The 21,605-nt window shown below is 41.5% G+C and overlaps 1 protein-coding gene across 1 annotated transcript in view; it reads right to left on the bottom strand.

Moving 5' to 3' along the window:
* The window catches only part of nf1b (neurofibromin 1b), a 119,946-nt gene that overhangs the window by 68,642 nt on the left and 29,699 nt on the right, over positions 1-21,605 (bottom strand). Inside the window, 21 exon segments of the mRNA XM_017711895.2 lie at positions 63-274; positions 476-657; positions 1,671-1,787; positions 1,917-2,000; positions 2,083-2,205; positions 2,471-2,610; positions 3,284-3,625; positions 3,730-3,813; positions 5,124-5,197; positions 5,485-5,793; positions 5,796-5,998; positions 7,528-7,607; positions 7,827-7,940; positions 10,126-10,260; positions 15,001-15,132; positions 15,209-15,283; positions 17,841-17,969; positions 18,332-18,505; positions 19,966-20,123; positions 20,231-20,306; positions 20,833-20,900. Of these exon segments, the coding sequence (XP_017567384.1) occupies positions 63-274; positions 476-657; positions 1,671-1,787; positions 1,917-2,000; positions 2,083-2,205; positions 2,471-2,610; positions 3,284-3,625; positions 3,730-3,813; positions 5,124-5,197; positions 5,485-5,793; positions 5,796-5,998; positions 7,528-7,607; positions 7,827-7,940; positions 10,126-10,260; positions 15,001-15,132; positions 15,209-15,283; positions 17,841-17,969; positions 18,332-18,505; positions 19,966-20,123; positions 20,231-20,306; positions 20,833-20,900 (3,011 nt within the window).

The following is a 21,605-nucleotide window of genomic DNA, read 5'->3' as shown; positions in this document are numbered from 1 at the left end:
CATCTAACGCCTGCAGACATCAATGTGTGGATCACTCTCAATGTACAAAAATCAGTACAGACCCACTGAGAACAAGGCACTACATTGGCCAAAGCCATAGCAATGGGCAGCTCGCCCTGGTCTCCCATCATGGTGACAAGCTCAACCAGCCTCTCAAAGCGATCCGCCAGTACTGTCTCAGCAAGTGTGTCGAACTCCGTGCCCTGCTGGAGGATCTTGGTCAGCACCTCCATGAAGGTGGCTCGTGTCTGCAAGTCTTTATGGTAGCCAAGACCTGGGACAGAGAATTGCAGCTCAGATCTTTGGAAACATTCTGGTGCATCGTGCACTGGAAATCAGCAATGACTGACAAATAACCGAATTCTGACCCTTGACGAGTAATAAGTTTCCATGTTGGTAAAGAGAACTGACAGAAAACTAGACATGATTCTAATATTAACTTCAAGAAATTTGCTGCGTGGTATCTGATCATTACCAATGGAGTGCATAAGACCACTGTCCACGTTGGCATTGAGCAGGTTGGACATGGCCAACACAGTGCAGTGGCGAAGGGAGGCCAGGCGTCTGGACATCCCCCGCTTCCGGCCAGCCACCTGCTGTCCGTCATCCTCCACCTCACTGCAGTCGTTCAGCAGGTTCATGAACAATGTGAAGTACCTGCATAAAAAAGAGGAGGGCGGTGAATCTGCCTCGTGAAGGATGAGACTCAAGGAACACTGCTAGGCAGGGATCGGGAGCTGGATTCAGGAATGCTTTCAGAAGAAACTCGTAAAGGATTTTAAGACAAACAGCAAGCTGTTCATAAGAATGTTCTTAAATGCAATTCTCAAAAGAAAAAAAATATATATTCTCAAATATTCTCTTAAGATAATCTTAATTATTTTCTTGAGGCTTTCTTAAGAAAATCTCTGTTTTCTTATGAATGCGTTTTACCATGTACGACAAACGATGCAAGACACATTTTGAATGTGAAATAACTGTTATTTCCATTTTTTAGCTAAATCCACTCAGAGGAGCTAAAAACAAGAATTAGAGGTAATGGTGGAAGAAACAGCCAACAGGAACAAAATCCTCATTGGAAAATATGATAATTGTGGAGTAACAGAGGAGGATGGGCAGGAGGAGCAGTGACGGTGTCCGTGATAAAGTTAGATGCTGACCTTGTCAACTCTTACACCTTAGACAAGTATGAGGCTATCGCAAGCTTAAGAAAACATTTAAGAACACAGTATTGTCAAGAATACCACCTCTTCCTAAAATTATTCATAAAAAAGTTATAATTCTTAAAAGGTCATTTGGAGAATAACAATTTCTCTTAACGTTTTTCTTGAAAAACACATTTGAGAAAATTTTCTTTCTTAAGACACTTTGATGAATCTGGTCCCAGATGCTGTAAGTCTTTATGTATTTGTCTTTATGTATTTGTGAGGCTCTACTGAATGTGGAAAAACATGTACTTAAGGAATTTTTCACCGGAAAACATCAATGTAACTAATGATGAAGGAAAAAGCGAATGGAATAATACTAGCAGGTCCACAGACTGTTTCAACACTTACTGGCGAAATCTGGAGAACATTTTGGAGAAATACTGTTAGGAACTCTGATATGGTACAAAGCAGTGGATGTTAAAAAGAAAGTATTAGGTATACAGCAGTTCCAAGTGGTCTTACTTGAGGAAGAGTTGGGATTTGGCCTCCATGAGTTCCACACCATCTCCTTCCTCTGGCTGAAGTGGCAACCCAGCCAGCAAGGACACTACTGCTTCCATACTAGCCTGGTCCAGGTCCCTAAAGCACAAGTTCATGCTCAAATACACTGAGATAATAATGCAGGTTTTAATGCTGCTCAATATTAATTTCACACACTAACACTAAATACATATCCCTATAATGGAACCTGCGATTCTGCTGAAGTACCTGGTTAGACACTTGACATCGTCATCGGCTGCCTGGTTGGAGGTTCCCATCACCCAATCTGTTAGATACTCCACCATTTTATTCCTGAGACACAAACATCATGTTAACTCCACAGGAAGAGGAGCTGCACACACAAGAGATTTTCCAAGTAGACACTCCCTCTCACCTGAACTTCATCTCCTGGCAGAAGGATAGGTCATCTCGGCGCTCCATCATCACCTCGACCAGCTGGCACAGCTTAGTTTTGATCTGGATGGCGTGAACCATGTTCCCCAAGATACGCACGTACCTGCCAACACAATAGCATTCAGAAAGAACAAGGAAATTGACTTTGAATATAATTTGGAATGGAAAACTTTGTATCAAATCAAAATGGAATGCTAAACATAACATTTTCACTAGTGATCCCTGATTTTGCACCCGACTATACTGCAAGGCATAACGTAATATCAAGAATCCGGAAAACAGAACAGAATATTGTACCTTGTTCACATCCTACAGCCCTACCAGACACATAACCTACAGGTGGAATTCTTCAGTATAGAGGCTCTTACCTGACCAGGTTGAGCATCATGGTCTCGATGCTGGCCTGGCCAAGATGTTCAGAGCTGCCTTCTGTGTGGTTATCTAACAAGTTCTTCATTATAGCAATAGTCTGCTCCACAAACTGCGTGTTGGTCTCATTGATGGGTACCTACAAAAGATACACAGCGCTTTAAACCTTAAGCACATGACACAGACAGGAGGACGCAACTTCAGAAGCATCCGCCAGATGAACCAAAGTAGCTCCCAATTCTGGTCCTGGAGTACAACAAATTTTACAGATTATTTTGCTCCAACATCCTGATTTGTTCTCAAAAAGAGCTTATTATCCATCCATCCATCCATTTTCTAAGCCGCTTCTCCGTCAGGGTCACAGGGGGGTGCTGGAGCCTATCCCAGCAGTCTTCGGGCGAAAGGCAGGATACACCCTGGACAGGTCGCCAGTCCATCGTAGGGCAGACAGACAGACCCAGACAGTCACTCACACCTAGGGGCAATTTAGCATGTCCAATTGGCCTGACTGCATGTCTTTGGACTGTGGGAGGAAACCGGAGAACCTGGAGGAAACCCACGCAGACACGGGGAGAACATGCAAACTCCACACAGAGAGGACCCTGATCACCCGGCCGCGGAATCGAACCCAGGCCCTCCTCGCTGTGAGGCGACAGCGCTACCCACCACGCCACCATGCTGCCAGAAGAGCTTATTAATTAACTGATTACATAAATCAGGTCAGAGAAAACCCCTAAATATGCAGGGTAAGACCAGAATTGAGAACCACTGGCCAGGAGTCACATGTGAGCTTGGTGGTTAAAGGCACTTACCGGGCCCTGGGCATCAAAGAAGCGGCTGATGCTGTTCTTCAACTTGTTGAAGAGCATGGGGTAGAGGGCCGGGCTCAGCTCCAAGCCCACCAGGTCCTTGACGTTGTTGCGAATCTGCACGCCCTTCTCGTGGCTGCACACCATGAGTGAGAGCAGCCGGTCCAAAAACTTGCTGAGGGGCGTCTCAGCGTTACCTTCGCACGAGCCCATTGAGATCATGGAACCCTTGCGCTCACTCAAGGGTCCCATTGGAGGGCTGTAGGTGGCAGGACCTGGCGTGTTCCTCTGCTGCAAACAGACCCCACCCAGGGCACACAGGAAACCAGTCATGTTGATCCATTCCTGAGAGAGAGGACAAAAAGATTAACCTTGTTTTTGGTGCAATATTTCAGGATACAAAAGCATGTATACTCTACAGTTTCTATGATGGAGAAAATAAATACTACCTGACAATCTTCCAGCTTTGTTTTTGGATGGTTAAGAATTAATTTGGTGGCATGCTCCCATTTCGCATACGTGTCTTCCCAGGCCTATAAAGATTTTTACAGTTACCATCAGTGAAAAGGCATTATCTTACCACTCCGCAAATTCAGTTTTTATATTCCTAAACAATTCCTTGTACATATTTTTTATTTTTTTTAAACTCTAGGCAACACTCTTTTGTTCACAACCACATTTTAAAATATCTTTTTTTTTTCTCCAAAAGTTCTGGCAATGACTAGCAGTGTAATAGTTCAATTACTAAAGAAGATTTAATCTCAGACAACTGTCTAAAGGAGCACAGTTACTGCTATAAGAGAAGCTACAGTGCTGTGCAAAAGTCAGAGACATTAATTTGTTCAATTTTCAGTCAAATGGCCACCAGTTCTTCATTTTAAAGCATTAGGCAAAAAAAACAAAAACACATTTAATAGAAAACTACACATAAGCCACAACAACTAAATGAAAGGTCTTTTTTCAGTATTTAGTGTGATCACTTTTCTTTTTTTGAAGCACTTCAGTTCTTTTAAGATATACTTTCAGTATTTCAAAGGAATCTGCAGGGATATTTTTCCACACCTTCACAGTTCACACTTAGAAGTTGGTTACATTTCCTGCTTGCTGATCCAAGTAATCTCAAGCACATTCAGTTATGATGAGGTCTGGGGTGCTCAGTCCTAAGAACACCAGCAGCTTCTTTGTTTGATTTGCAGATTTTTTCATTTCTCTTTTCTTTTAGTTTGTATTTCCTTTTCTCAGTAAGAGCTTCTCGACAGTGACGCAATCTTTCAGACCCAGAGTATTGAGTTGTCTTCTCACAGTGGAAGGATGGACAGAAACCCCTGTAAAGTTCTTCAGATCTGAAGAGTGGAGACTGATTTTCTCCTGTCTCTCAAACATGGAAGCTTAATGTATGTTTTTTCATTTGACTTTCCTCTTCTTTATGCAAGAGGAGTATCTGCCATCTAATCCCTTCAGAAATATTTTCTGAAAAGTAAATACTTTGTACCCAATAGCCTTTTTCACTGGAAAGTAAATAAATGAAGGGTGGTCTGTTTTTTTGCACAGCACGGTACATATTTTGAATGTGTCCTGTGAAGAAATTGTTTGGTACTGTAGACTCACTACAAATTGCTCAGACATCCACTTTAACAAGGTAAAAAGATTAATGCCAACCAAAATTAAAATCATGAAATGTGTTGCTCTACTAAAGATATACTAAATGTAGAGAGGGTGCAAAAAAAGTGGTAGAACTAAATGAACAGTAAACTGCATAATGATTTTAAATCATTGCGCTCTGACACGGTTTTCATTGCAACTAGCAGTCGCCCAGTAAAAAAGCAGGACAGTTGGTCCTGACCTCTGTGTTACCAGGTGTGGGTTGCTCTATCCTTCTCAGCAAAGCCATTACCCTCTTCTGTAAGGCAGAGCGACCTACAGGGTACATACAAAAACAGACAGGGAACAAGTGGAAAGGTCAAAAAGGCACATACAGAGAAAGTTGCTGCTGCCCTGTTCTGGAAGATGAGGACTTTAACATCCATAAAATTATAGAAGTCGGATTTCTTAGTAAGCTGGTTATCCTAAGACAAAAGTGAGGCTGGACTTCTGGCTTAAATGAGCTGCCTAACTGACTAATCTTGCTTTGTGAACTACCCTAGATTTCTTTTCCTAATTAAATTTGTTCACATTGAGTAAAATAAATAACAAAAAATAAATACCTGTTGCCATCATGTTGCTGACAGAGGCAAACTCCATGAAGGTATTGTAGTTGGGAAGGATGGTCTGCACGGGTACCTCGTCTACACCGCAGCGGATATCTGCCTCCTCACAGAGATGACGGAAGCAGGACATGGCCACCAGCACAGCCTCCATGTCCGGGCTCCACAGGAACATGTAGAGACAAACCTCCAGCTTGGTCTGGGCCTGTCTGCAGATGGGGATCGCGCTGCCTGTTGTGGCTCGCTCCTGCAAAGAGAGGAACAAGACCATGCCTTTAACATGTGCGCCCTTAAACTTCAAATGTGAAAAACTTGTGATCTAAGATGACTAGAATAGAAGTTAAGGATGTAAAAGAAAAGAAAGAACACCAGATGAAGACTGTAACTCACTTTGTTCCGGAGGAGAAACTTGTTCCTGCAGATGAGGATCTCCCTCAGCCACTTCAGGATCTCTGTGCTGTTGATCAGCTGATGGCCGATGAGCTTCTTGCAGATGAAGAAAAGGACCTGCGAGCTGAAGGCAGAAAATACTATCAATAATCAAGCATATAAGCATGAGTACAGGATCGTGGCTGCTCCAAATATAAGTTGCATTCTAGTGCTCATCCAGGATTTCAAAAATAATAACTTATAATAATTTTAAGAAATTCAATTTGAATTTTACCTCTGTCTGTCTGTCTTTGTTTGTAAATGTGTTATTTTTCTGCAAATGCAGTAAAAACGGCAGAAGTCAAATGTTAGGTCTCCTAAGTCCACAAAGAGGTGCACAGCATAAATTATTAAGTGCCCTCAAAACCACAGCATTTAAATCAATGACTCTCAGCCTCGAGTCAAAATTCACAAAACAGTCATCAAAAGGCCACACAGTGATACCACCTTAACTAGCTAAAGAGACTGGATGCTCTGAAAGCGCAAGCACACCGACTGTAGGTAAATAAAAAAGTCGCATGTCTACAGAAACTGTGTGTAGCCAAGCAGCTAAACTAGCAGCTCAATTCATTACTTAATAAATTAGTTTACTGCCCTACAAAGCGTCCACACCTGCAGCTTTGGCTTTTCAGAAAAACTCACACGGCAATCAATTTCTGCCTATTATTTTTATTCAGTGTATAAAGTAAACAAATAATTTCATTCAGAATGTCCGAGTTGATAAAAAACAAATTGTTTATTTGATTGTTGTTAGCAACAGAACCTCTTTCCTTCTTATCGACAGTCATGGTTTCTGATTACATTACATTACTAAGACTGCATTCACATTTCCAGGCTGTAGTGGTACAAATTCGTTTTTTTTGCCTTAATGTCACACAGATCTAATGTTTTCAGAGCAGTGGGGACATGCAAATCATATTATGGTCTATTCAAATCAGATCTGAGACACTTTCATATGTGGTGCTAGAAGAGATCCACGCCCAATTCAAGGCTATGCAACCTTAATGAGAACATTCAGATCAGAATCCATGTGTTTTTTCTTACCGCGCATGCAGCACCATTCGGTTTTAACATAGAAGAAGCGCCGAACATGAAGTTAGCGCCAATAAATGCTGCAAATTCATGACCCTTTTTGTGTTCATCTTGCTCCAACAATAAAGAGGTGAGGGGCTGTTCAGAGCCAGTTATCTTCGTCACAGAGGTTTATTCTGCTGATCAGTCTGTTTATTGTTCTTGATGCATGTGGTTCCTTCACATGACATTATTGATGAAGTGCACATGTGGGTTGTTTCAGGATACAGATGTGTTAAATTAGTGACATATGATTCATCAAATGAACCATCACATTAGAAAAACTATCAGTGCAAAAAACTGAGCAATAAGGCTTATAATGCGAACGTAGCCTAACTAAGCTGGGGCGCACTATGAGCTGCAACAGAGGTAGCTTTAAAAATTCCACATTGAAATGCGCATTTTGTTTTTAGTTTCTACAAATATTCAAATGATATTCTTAGACAGCCTTCACTGCCAAAAACCACAAATTGAAAAAATAAAAAGATGTTTTTCATCTATTTGTAGTGCTGCCGCAGCATATTCTGCTCAGTCCTACTGTACCTGATGTCCCAGAAGGTCTCCATAGGAGTGTCTGGATTCCACAGCTCAATGGTCTCTGGCTGATGCAGAACTAGTAAAGCCTTCACAAGAGATCACACCTGATTAATTACTGCCACAAACATGTACAAAGAATACCCAGCAGCTTCCACTACTACAATCAAATCAACGGGTCAGAAGCATTCCAACATTTTTCAGTCTACACTCTACCTACAATTATTAAAATAACTAAGGGTGCAAAACACTGGAGTAATTCTCTCTCTTCTCTTTAATTTAGCCATAGCAGTGCACAGAATTCTCACCTCCATGGCCTCTTGGGAAATGTCCCCCATGTTGGCGAGAGGAACCAGCTGCACCAGGCCTGTGATGAGTTCTGCTGTGCTGCTCTGGATCTCTTGGCCCTGTTTCCCTGGATTCTGTTTCACACACAGACAGTATGGTCAGCACCAGTGGTACATGATATCTATGTGGTCAACATATTATTCACTAATAAGAGAAAATGTGTTTCATTATTAACATTATTATTACCGCTCTGATTTACATCCCCACATACAAGAAGATCAAAGGTCCTCTTCAGTGAGACGATTTTCACTTTTATTTATGCTTTTGCTTGAAACGGTAAAAATAACTGCAAGTTAATGAGGAAAAAAAAAAACTATCGTATTATTGAAAAAGTCAGTCCACAACTGAGCTGACAGTAAACAAAAACAGTTCATATAAAATGAACATAAAATGATTACAGGATGTATCTACAAAATTCAGCATCCTTGACAGCAGAGAATGGCTGGCCGTCAAAGGTAATGAATTCCATTCATTTTTAAGTGATACTTATGTCAACAACACTAGGTGGTGATGGTGTGCGAGCAGGGACTTTTCTTTCTGCTTCTGTTGTGCTGTTGTATTCTGTGTATTGTGCGAGAGTCGTGTTTATAAGTATTATCAAACTTGTAGTGGAGAAGGTCTTGGGTCTTGTATCCCTTGTTAATACTCAGCATGAATAAAGACTACAAAACTGCATGTCTAACGTCCTTCAAAGAAACTGTGAAAAACTCCTCACGGTTGACATTGCCACTGTTGATCTGCTGCCACTCAAATCATTAGAATGGGTTTGGTCAGCATAAGAGAGCTAAGACAAAAAAAAAAAAAAGCTTTTAATCAGTTTCCAATTTTCATCACCATTATATGAAAAGTGTTAGTCCACTGTTACACTTTGACACGTATTTATTTTGTGCAGTTTAATTTTTTTTATTTTGGCCCAAAACCAGAAATCACCACAACCAAACCATTGTAACGGCTGAAATTTCGATGCATCACTAGTCTTAATGCCTGTCAATGACCTGATATCAAGTAAACAATGAGACATAAAGCCATGGCAGTTTAATGTGTCTCAGTGACTGCTTATGATGGGATTTCATGATGGGACGAATGGTATCGCTCATACTACGACAGTCTTTCGCTGCTTTTGTTGTAAGACAAAAATGTGCTCTCAACTGCTTGTTTATGTACATCAAGTGTTAAGATCTTATTGTCGGGGTGAGTGTTATGCAAAAAAAATCATATCACGATACTCAGACATTTTCATGATACTTTCCACATACTATGCTGCACTAAATGCAATTAAGCAGGCTTTATGTTCTCCATCTAATGAAACATGCAGTTGGTCAGATGATCTTTATGTACAAACAATATCCATGATATGCTAAAGTGGAGGAGATGAATACGGAAACCACACAGCTACTCACTCTCTAAATACAAGAAAGTAAAGCTGACAGTTATTGGAATCAAGCACAGTAGTGTTAATTATCTATCATTATAGATACGTTCACATTACAAGCCTCACTGCTCAATTCCGATTTACTGAAATCCAATCTCTCTGACCTAAACGAGTGTGAAACATTGTGTAAGTGACATGTCACTGATGTGAACGAACTGGCGTCCTAAAATGACCCACATGCGCTCATCCTGATCAGTAACGTCACATGAATGAATCACGTGCAGCTCTCAGCTTCATTATTAGAGCGAGACGAAGGAGAAAAGGGTGAGATGTGTTGCTGTTTACAGGCTTTAACTCATGTTTGGCGTTGCTGCCATGGTACCGCTGAATGATCGCGCAGGCGCAGTGGGAAAAAAAAGCAGATGAATACCAATCTGTCACCTTAAGGTCATGAATCAGACACATATCCGATATAGGACCACATATGAAAGTGAATCAGGTTGGATTTTAAAAGATCAGATTTGTGTGACCACAGGTCTGAAAATATCAGATCTGAGTCATATACGATAGATAGATAGATAGATAGATAGATAGATAGATAGATAGATAGATAGATAGATAGAGAAAGAGAGAGAGACAGAGAGAGATAGAGAGAGATAGAGAGAGATAGAGAGAGATAGAGAGAGATAGAGACAGAGAGAGATAGAGAGAGATAGAGAGAGATAGAGAGAGATAGAGAGATAGATACTTCATACGTGGCATATGGGCCCAAGAACACCACATTGGTTCATAAAGTAGCTAATTTGATTCAAACTTTGATCATTTTCTTCTCGGTCAGCCCATCCCAAAAACATCTTTCATGTAAAAAATACACAACAAAAACTCACATGTAGCATTAGTTTGGGGTCAGCATGAATGAGCTTGACCAAGGCCAGCAGCAAATACTTATGACCCCTTGTGTCCAGGTCCGTTGTTTTCTCTTTGAACTTCAGGCTGGTCATCTTCTCTTTAAACGTCAGACTCTGGCACAGAGAAAGGGAACCTGACGTCAGTCACAGCAATCACACTGCTATTCATTACTATGAGAGACGGCAAAATCTAGAACTAGGAAAAGCAAGGGAACAAGTCATAGGACCGGAGGAAAAAGGAGAAAGGCACAAAGGCAGACAAACTGGCAAACAAAGGTTCTCAAAATTGTTTTGATCTGAGACAAAGGCATACATTACATGGGTGTCACTGGCACTGTTTCATGAGGGAATGAGAGAACAGGGTCATGAAACGGAGGTCACTGATCATACGGCCTAGACGGGTGAAATTCTGTGTGAAATTCCAAAGACGGAAGGATTCCACCATCTTTGTAGAGGGTTCGGAGCCGATGTGGTTGCTTTAGTATGTTTTCCGCTACACGTTTATCATGATTTGAACGTCATCTCAAATCTCAGCGCCATATGAGGAGAAAGGTTTGGGCTTTTGGCTTCATATGACATCCACTTTGTTCAGGCATTCATTAGGCTGGTAAAAGTCACTAAGTAGGGTCCTCTTTGCTCTGAGCTGGAAAGTGATTGTGTACAGTTGAGAATTTTGTGCTCACTACCTCTGTCCTCTGTCTTAGGCTACTATACCAGAGATTACATCTCCGAGACCCTGTCCACTCATATCTGGATATTTCTAAAGCTTTGAGACGTCCCCTGCAGAAGAAAACAGCATTTTAGGTCACTGTTTTCATTTACTGAGCATGCAGAACTTTGTCTAAAATACGGTTGACGACTGGGTTGTTACTGTCTGCCCAGTAAATTGGGGTCGATCAGCTTATTGTGCCTCACCTACTGCTCTCAATTTACACAAGTCGCTTTTCTCATAACAGGCAATTTGATCTGTATACACTGACTGCAGCTTCTGGCAGTCTCTATGGTTTTGCTGCTAGGGACTATTTTTAATTATCAGTAGTATGCACTGACGATGCATGCACAGTGGTCAATGCTGCTGTTGACCACTGCTGTAGCTCCCCGCCCCCTTGCTCTATTGTCTATTTAAGAGCTTGCCAATATGCGGCTCTTTTACTGCCCTGTTGCGGCTCCACAGCAGAATTAGATTTTTAGGTAAAAATAAAATAATCTTCCTTTGTAGTAAGATAAAGCTCTGCTGATCATTCTAACAGTTTAACAATAAAGGGCCTTAAACCCTGAAGTAACCCATGTAGAACTGCAACTTCACCCTTCAAACCTGATGGTTGGTGTGCAGACCGCTGGTCACCATAGCAACACAGACAACAGTCTCACCTAGCTAGTAGCTAACAAAAGTGGCAAAGAGAAAGATGTAAAGTTAACATCAATAACTTTCAAGATGAATGCACTTGCAATTTAGATGCACTTCAGCTGGTTTCCTGAAATGTTTAGCCTGAAACGAGAAACTATCAAATAATAAAAAGCTGCAAGTCACGTTTCGTTTGCCAGCTTCTTATTCAACGTTCCCCGTTCCACCTTAAATGGTTTAGTGGTTACATTCTGGCGCCTCAGGCACTATTTAAGATGAAACAGGAAAATTTAAACAAGAAGCTGGCGAATGAGAAGCTGATTTCAGCTTCATAAAAAGTTGAATGTTGAGAAACATTTTACAAGAAATAATTTCCCTTTTGAGGACAAAATTCCTTCTGTAAATGCAGAAAGTGACCGTAACTGAGATAAAGTCAGGGTTTTCATTTATATTTATGTTTTTCATCTTATACCACTACATTAACACATACTAGAGCCAAGATGGTAAAATGGACACAAAATGCTGTGGCTATACTTTATTGTATATTCTATAGTAAAACGTATATTATAGTGTTTTACTGTTCTGGATAGTGTAGTGCACAACATACTGCTTGTACTACTAAATGTACCTCTAAATGTGTCCTAGAGAAAATATAAATTCCTTGCTCAAGACATTTGTTGTGGAAAGGAATGATGAAGGTGACTGCGTAGGCTTCACAATCGACTGCGGTCAGATCTTTTACAGCCAGACCGAGCTTAAGTTAAAGGCTTGGCACTTTGGATTATTAACCAAAGTCAAACAGCTAGGTATCCATGTCAACACAAAACCTCACAGCAGCAGGCAGTAGATTTATTTTAGCTTGTTCGAGCTTTTATTTTCTGGCAGAAATCAAACACTGAATCTGTGCAAGATACCGTATCACAGATGTCCGCCAGCAGGAAACAACCCAAACAAGGTGTTTGCAATGTGACGACATCACTTTATTACAAAACTCCTTCTTCAGCTTTGAGTACTATATTTTGTGTCTTCTGTATGCTCACAGTGTTCTTCTTGAGACATTAAACATCAAAGTTCTTGAGGACCAACCATTACATGGGTGGCATTTTTAAGCCCTGTTCTTGTGTTGCTGATAATGATGTTCTTTTTTTCCTTTTTGGAAAAAAGATATCACCCCTCAAACATTACGTATTTCACCCTGTAGAACCAAAATGGCTTTCTGCAGTAGCATTAATGGTCCATGTGGTTTTCGAAAATACACAATGTTCAAGTCGGTCTGCAGTGAGACATGCCATGTAAGTGGATTCCCTTTCTCTCACGCACCCAAACACAAACTCGCTCACGCAAACAGCGGCGAATTTGTACGGACTCGGAGGCAGAGCAGCTGAGCACAGAAAAGGCGGAGGACGACAGGGGCTCTCTTTTCTGTGGCAGCCTTGGAGGGGTGAGGTGTTGGCAGGTCAGGGAGGAGGGAGAGAGATGAGCAAAGGGTGGGGCTGGGCACTGGAGAGTGAGGGGTGGAGGAGCCATACTTACTGCAACAGAGGCCCACTGCCATGCAAAACAGTGACTGGCTGGCATCTGGTCAAGTGAGCGACAGCAGCCAAAAGAAAAAAAAAAATTCAACAAAACAAAGGGAGGAGACAAAAAGAAGGCAGGGAGGAAATAAAGAAGAAAAAAGAAGCAGAGGACAAAGCACCACCAAAGTTGTTAACGTTATCAGAGAGCTGCTGCACCTGCCGTCCTCTACCGCCGTGAGATGAAGCACACACACTCACAGATGAGCGATGAGATGACAAAGATCTCTCTCACATAACACATTGCCTTACTGTCTCTCATATTAACACAGATACAGTGACCAGTCAGAGAGTAAAAGCCCAAAAGTCAAATTATCTGGGTTAAAACACAAAAAAGATGTTAACTGAGACAGAACCAAACTTTTATTTTGCTGTGTTATGATAGTCTCAGCTCATCTACAAGAGTGCAAAATTTGCAAGTTCTTTTGCCCGAAAACCAACAATCATGAGTCAGCGATTAATCACTAACAAGCAAAGCCTAAACTCTAACGACACAACCCATCATAATGATCATGTCATAATTCTACGCTCAATGTCCATTTTATCAGCTCCACTTACATCCAATTACAAACTGTAGTCCATCTGTTTCTCTGATACTTTGTTCGCCCCCTTTTACCCTGTTCTTCAGTGGTCAGGACCCCCATGGACCCTCACAGAGCAGGTAGTATTTGGGTGGTGGATCATTCTCAGCACTGCAGTGACACTGACATGATGGTGGTTAGGGTGTGCTGTGCTGGTCTGAGTGGATCAGACACAGCAGAGCTGCTGGAGTTTTTAAACACCTTAATGTCGCTGCTGGACTGAGAAAAGTCCACCAACCAGAAACATCCAGCCAACAGCGTCCTGTGACCACCGATGAAGGACTAGAGGATGACCAACACAAACTGTGCAGCAGCAGATGAGCTGTCGTCTCTGACTTTACATCTACAAGGTGGGCTGACAAGGTAGGAGTGTCTAATAGAGTGGACAGTGAGTGGACACAGTGTTTAAAAACTCCAGCAGCACTGCTGTGTCTGATCCACTCAGACCAGCACAACACACTAACACACCACCACCACCACGTCAGTGTTACTGCAGTGCTGAGAATGACCCACCACCATCTGCGAGGGTCCATGGGGGTCCCAATCACTAAAGGGTAAACAGGGTAAAAAGGGGTCTAACAAAGTATCAGAGAAACAGATGGACTACAGTCTGTAACTGTAGAATTATAAAGGGCACCTATAGAGTAGGTGGAGCTGATAAAATGGACAACAAGCACAGAAACAAGGAGGTGGTCATGTTATGCCTGATCGGTGCACAGCAATTGGCTGCTGAAGGTTCTATATTCTCAGGTTCTCAAGTTACATTCATTATTTCTTACTAGCCCAAGCAAACATAAATGCTATGACCAAGGCTTGCTTTGCCCCAGTGTACCTCAGTAGCTTTTGAAAGCTGTTGCCGTACACATTCCCTCTGTGATTCCCTCTGTGATTTCCTCACAGTCAGGCATCACATCTCCTCTTCGAGAACATGGATAAAACAGTTTTTTGTCACTTTTATTGCTTATGTATGTTTGCTTTTGTTTACTGGTAATAAAATAAAAGCAAATTCATGTTTTTTTTCACTAAAGCGCTGACCAAAAGTCTATTTGTCAGTTAATGGTTAAACAGTTAAATCGTTTACATCCCTATTATATAAAAATGCACAAATAATTAACAAACTACCCACTTGAACTGGTGTTTATCAATAGTGTTAGCATTAGCTTTATGGTTTGGGTTGAGGATCAGGGTAGGTTTTAAATAAGTGTTACATTTAGGATCGAGAAAAAAAAATTAAGATATTTAGTTGAATATATATTATAAAAAGGTGACCCTGCAAAGCATTTATTGTGGACCACTCGAATAAAGTGCAACCAAAATATCAAAACACTGTCTTTTGTCAGAGAGTGTGTCTCACCGGAGTCATGCGCAGCGGAGTATGGGTGCCGCAGCCTTGAGTGATTCGGCCCAGCGTTTCGGCGAACATGGCACGCAGCTCACCAGAATAACAGTATACAGCGTCGATCTTAGGCCACCAGTCCAGCGGAGACTGCAGCAGGACAGAGGACCGTTAGCCTGGATTTAAGAGCAGCTCAGAGACTGTGTGTGCTGGAGGCAAAGCTTACATTAGTGATGATTCTGTGCAGGGAGTTCACCAAGACAAAGTGGAAGGTGGGCGGTGAAGATGATGCCAGGCAGACCTGTTGAAAGGCAACAAATTGACAATAAACAAATAAAATAAATAAAAAAGGATCATCACCATAGTGACAAAAAGAGTAAAAGAAACAGAAGAGTTGAGGTGTCAAAAACCACACAGTTAAGTCTATATGAAGACCCTAAATTACTTTAAAACTTTCACATAATTAAATTGTTGAAATGTGAACCAAGTCTTTGAAAGTGGTTTGAAACAAAATGTTGCATTGTAGGGAAATTTAGGGAAATCTCAGTGGGTCACAAGGTCTACAACAAAAAAAATAGTGATGTTATTTTAGATTTCTGTGGGGTCCATTTTGCTTTTAAACACTCTACATATACCTCTACACCATAAATACATTAAAACGGGGCACTCGTGGGCTGGAGGTTAGAGATCCAGCCTCGTGACCGGAAGGTCGCCGGTTCGACCCCCAGAGCCGACAGCAAATGACTGAGGTGTCCTTGAGCAAGACACCTAACCCCCAACTGCTCCCCGGGCGCTGTGGATTGGGCTGCCCACCGCTCCGGGCAAGTGTGCTCACTGCCCCCTAGTGTGTGTGTGTGTGTGTGTGTGTGTGCTCACTAGAGTGTATGTGGTGTTCCACTTCACGAATGGGTTAAATGTGGAGGTGAAATTTCCCCGTTGTGGGACTAATAAGGGTCACTTAATCTTAATCTTAAAAACAATGTGTGTTTAGGTAAGAAAAGTCTTGTAAATGTAAGTAAACGTACCACAAAACTGTATCAAACGTAAATAATGTAAATAATTCGAACTCTCCAAGTTCCTCTAAAACAGAGCATTTCCCTTCAAACCATTCTGAATGACTGTTTTTCACCTTAATGATTTAATTACACACACTTTTTGTTAGCTACATTAGCAAAAAGAGAGGAAAAGGAAGACATCTGAAGAACGTCTGAATAGCTGATTGGCTACTTTGCTGGTAAAGGCTCATTTATGCTAAATGTTAAATACGGACACAGATACAGACAAAGTTTCATGTCTGTACTTTGCAGTACTACCGGAAATCGTGGTGGGCAGTGTAGCCAACAGCAAGAATTTTCCGTCTATATGTCAAAGTACTTACTGACCACAACCAACTATAACACTGCATTTTTTTGGTCTCTTTCATAGAAAGTATTATTACAACTTCCTCCACTGTATCCTTGTTTGTTGCTGTGAGAAACATTTTTCTCTAGACTGCCCTCTAGTGAATATATTGCTCAACATTCATGTAAACGCAAGACCCATGGAAGTACACTATATTTCCAAAAGTATTCAGTCACCCATCCAGATCACTGAAACCAGGTGTTCCAATCACTTCCATGGCCACAGGTGTATAAAAGAATACACCTCAGGAGCTCAGTGAATTCCAGCATGGAACCGTGATCGGATGCCACCTGTGCAACAAGTACAGTTGTAAAATTTCCTTGCTACTAAATATTCCACAGCCAACTGTCAGTGGTATTATAACAAAGTGGAAGCGATTGGGAACGACAGCAACTCAGCCACGAAGTGGTAGACCACGTAAAATGACCGATAGGGGGCAGCGGATGCACAGAGGTCACCAACTTTCTGCAGAGTCAATCGCTACAGACCACCAAACTTCATGTGGCCTTCAGATCAGCTCAAGAACAGCATAGAGAGCTTCATGGAATGGGTTTCCATGGCTGAGCAGCTGCATCCAAGCCTTACATCACCAAGTGCAATGTAAAGCTTCGAATGCAGTGGATTGATTGAATGGTGGACAACACTCCTAAACCTTGTGGAAAGCCTTCCCAGAAGAGTTGAAGCTGTTATAGCTGCAAAGGATGGGCCAGCATCATATTAAACCCTATGGATTAAGAATGGGATGCGACTCAAGTTCATATGCGTTGGCAATATAGTGTATGTTGGCATTGATGGTTACACTAATTGAAATGGATGCACTTATTTACATACGCAAGGGATGTATTAATGAGCCTTAAGAGGGAAACCATGTGCATTAGCTTATTTGTTACATTTCTGATTAACATTTTTAACTCTGCACTGTCTTTACTTCATAGCTTCATTCAAAGGTGGGTGTCATATTTTAACTGTCTTCTTTCCAGTCAAAAAATCTGCTCTGTAAAAATCATTTTTATAAACAAGTACAAAGAGCATCCAAGATTAATGCCTTTCAGCAGTAAATTCTAAGAATATTGCATTATGTTTACCATCATAAAACACATTCTGTTAGTGGGAAGCTTTAAATAAGATTTTATATATATATATATATATATATATATATATATATATATATATATATATATATATATATATATATATATATAAAATGTATGAATTTTTTGCTTTTTCATGCAGTTACTGAATTATTTGCCTTAAGATTTGGGCATGTAAATTCAGATGGAAAAACCTATACCTAAACCTATACCGAAAAATATACCTACAAGCATAAGAGGTTAAAGCTCTACAGTGCTCCTGGGATACCTGAGTTCAGAGATCGTAAAGGCTGTGACAGAGTGAAAAACTACAGGGTCTGCTAATGTGTTTCCTATGGACAGCCATGGCAATCAACATTCACAGACCTTAAAGTGCTGGTTGTTGTGCGGGTTGATTCGGAAGCAGGAGACAAAGCAGTCGATCATCAGATCTACATCTGCGCTCTGGCTGCCTGCACCGCGGGAGAACGGCTTAGCTGGGTTAAACAAGAGAGCCTGCAGGAGTCAAATTAAAACAACTGTCATAACCTTGTTACCTCTGCAATAATGCTGACATCACATCTGTAAATGAGTGAGCGCAACATGAATTATTTTACAGCTATGTGTTTTACTCATGCTATGCCAGTGCTTGTGCCTACATCACATTCACCTTGTTTCTACAGGGAAGACTGTAGTAGCTGTGCTTAACCTGACAGCTTTTGGGTTGAAATGTCTCAATTATTTGGAAGCATTTTAACAGTGTGCATATATTTTGTGTAAAAATGCATAAACAAGAGACTGGAATGCTAAAAAACAAGCAACTTTGAACTATGAATATAAATTGGATTCATTTCTACGGGCTGGAAAAGACCACAGACCTTAAGGTCCACAACAATGGACTGGACCAGGAGGAAGATGACTGAGTGGTCCTCCCAATTGATGTAGGTGGAAGCTTTGCACAGTTTGACACAGGCGATGGCTGCACTCTCAGTCAGCTGCTTGCTGCCCCCATGGCCTGCCAGAGCTTTCCTCAGGTTTTCCAGAAACATTTTCTAAACAGACAGAGTAATAATGTATTAACAATCCAACATCTAGACAATTCAGACAATAAACTAAGCTTATTTGTACAATCAATGCCTTAAGTAAGATTGTTTTAATGGCCAAGTAAGGTCTCAAGGTCACAGGAATTGTCGTGGCAGAAGTTAAAGATGACAAACAAGAAACAAGCAATTAAACAACCTTCAGTCAAATACCACGTTTTGCTGATTTTCTAAGTGAAAAAAAAATTGGGATTTTCTACAAGGAACAAATTTAATTATAGCACTTTTCTGCAAATTTAGTGCACAAAAAGAAATATATATATATTCACATTGTGTTTTAAATGTGATCTGTATGCGACATCACTCTGAAGAGATCAGCTCCTAAACTGACCCACATGTGCAAAAGAGCAGTGTTTCATATGGCTCATCCAGAGGTAAACAGTCATGATGTCCAGCGAACGGCTGTCGCTCCCTGAGCTTTCGGTTTCATCTTCGCCAGCATCACAGGAGCCATTATAAAGTTCCAGTAGTTGACAGTTGGGCTCACCACCCACAACGTGTAGGAGTTCTGCACGTTTTTCGGCCACAGCCACTTCTTTGGTTCGTGACCTCGGATTCTTTAAACTGTTCTTCGACGCTGCGGCCTCGGTCTCCTCCAGTTGTGCTCGGCCGTTTCACTCGAAACCTCCTCGAACACTGAGTGGTTTAATGAGTCTCCTCAAATTTTTTGGCACAAAAACATCAGCCTAAATGTTTCTCAGCAGCACAAAATTATGATGAATGTGGAGCTGGACTGATGTAAAAGTCACATGAATTCTGATCTGGCTGAGAGTCGCATTGCCACAGATCGGATACAGTATCGGATTTCAGTAGCACATATGGAAGCGAGTGGTGTTCGCTGGCCGTCACGACTGCTTACCTCTGGACGAGCCTCGTGAAACATTGTTCTTTTGCGCTTGTGGGTCAGTTAGGAGCGTAATCTGTTCAGACTGATGTCGCATAGAGATCACATTTAAAAGATGATGTAAACAGCCAAACAAAAGAATCAGATTTGGTGAGAAAATCAGATTCGGGCCACTTTTACCTGCTGTGTACACAGCCAAACTGGAATGTCAGATTCAATGTGTTTTTTGCTTTTCATACTGACACAAAGACACACATCTGTGTCACATATGAAGAAAAAGATCGGATTTGGGCCACTTTTACCTGCTATGTAAATATACCCTTACACATACATGGCACCACTTTTATTTCAAAAGTAAAAATGTGTCTTACATACATCGGCTGCTATTCTTTAAAAAACCTCCTCCAGCTACGCACGGATATACAGCACTTTGAGGTTTGTGTAAAGAACACAGTATGAACAGACAGATCCACAGTGTCATTGTGGGTTAGATGGGTGTGTGTGTGTGTGTGTGTGTGTGTGTGTGTGTGTGTGTGTGTGTGTGTGTGTGTGAGTGTGCGCGTTTTACCTTGTTAACCTTGGTCTCCTCTACTGGCTCTCGCGACAGGTCCTGTGTGATGTTGGGACAGAGGATAAGGAGGATGATCTGCAGTGGCCAGACGGCTGCTTTCCTCTTCGCACTCTCAGCAAAACTGTCCACCAGGTCAAACAGCTTCTCTGCACAGTCTGAGACACAGAAACATTTGCAATGTGATACAGCAAAATATACAGATTTATGCTGTAATGTCTCTGTCAATTATGATTATGAGAAATAATACAGGCCAGAGTCTCACCAGCCATATCTGTCTGGGGTCGCTGGTACAGCATAGTGAACTCATCTGGATAGTTCTCCACCCAGTTCCAGAACGCCTACATACACACACACACATCGACAAGGTCATAGGACTTTCATACTATAGTGTATAGATATATGATATATACATGCTTAAACTGAGGTTTTTTTGACCATTTCCCTCAAGCAGTAAGCTGCTAACACCATGCAAAATACACGCCTGCTACAGTTTCCACGTGTAACAAATGAAACCTCGACTGTAAAAACAGCAGAAACATCACTCAGTTTTGCTGGTACGTTTTGCCGACTTCTGTTCTTAAACGAGTCTTCCTGGGAATCGTACTGAGCCTTTACTGCAAGTAAACCCCTGCATGTCTTACCGAGATTTCAACTCCGACTTGCGTTCACACTTAACCCCTTTTCAATTAACTACAGCTAAATTCCTGAGTAAAACTGTACGGGCGAAACGGGCTTTAGAAAGACGACAGTCAATGATGCTGATAAAGAGGTTGACGGGGCCTTTATAGCCTTTATGCCCTGTTCACAGCCACCACTGGAGGGCAGCAGAGATTTTTGAAGCAAGGAGACGAGACAGGAACATACCTTTTCCAGGCTGTAGATGACACTCAGCTGAGCGGGCTTTTTCAAGGCTTTAAATTTGAACACGGTCTCTGCAAAAAAGGAAATGTGTTTTCCCTTCCATCATTTATCACATTCATCACACAGATTTTACATCATTTGGAAACAACAGATACCCTTTCATGAATAGACCAACGGTGCGAAGCATTACCAATTTTGGCATAAAACTGTATTACAACTGTGATTGTCATTCAGAGAGTTTTAATGTGAGAAGCTCCATTCTTGAGAAAATTGTTTACCGCAGTTAACCACGATGGTTCACAGTGGAGGTGAGAGGAACGACGAGTCTAAACTAATGTCTCTTAAAGCTCCCTCACAGAAACATGAAATGCTTACGAATACCACAATATAATACTTTAGCCTGATACCAGAGACGCTGATTTATGACCGTTTAGAGAACTTCTGTGCAGGGTGTACTTACGTACGCATACTGGTAGGGAGCAGTCGTGGGCTGGAGGTTAGGGAACCAGCCCTGTGAGTGGAAGGTCAAGCAAGGCACCTAACCCACAACTGCTCCCCAGGCACTGCGGATAGGGCTGCCTACTGCTCCAGACAAGTGTGCTTACTGCCCTATAGTGTGTATGTGGTGTGTCAGTGCACGGATCGCTTAAAGGTGGAGATGAAATTTCACCGTTGTGGGACTAATAAGGGCCACCTAATATTAAATTTAATCTTTTTTAAAGCATTCATGACAGATGTACACAAAATAATCTCCAAAGAAAAAAATATGTATGCAA

Source organism: Pygocentrus nattereri, chromosome 18 (assembly GCF_015220715.1).
Source record: "Pygocentrus nattereri isolate fPygNat1 chromosome 18, fPygNat1.pri, whole genome shotgun sequence".
Taxonomy (NCBI): domain Eukaryota; kingdom Metazoa; phylum Chordata; class Actinopteri; order Characiformes; family Serrasalmidae; genus Pygocentrus; species Pygocentrus nattereri.
The sequence above is the reverse complement of the archived record's forward strand: the minus strand, read 5'-3'. Positions and strand labels throughout refer to the sequence as shown.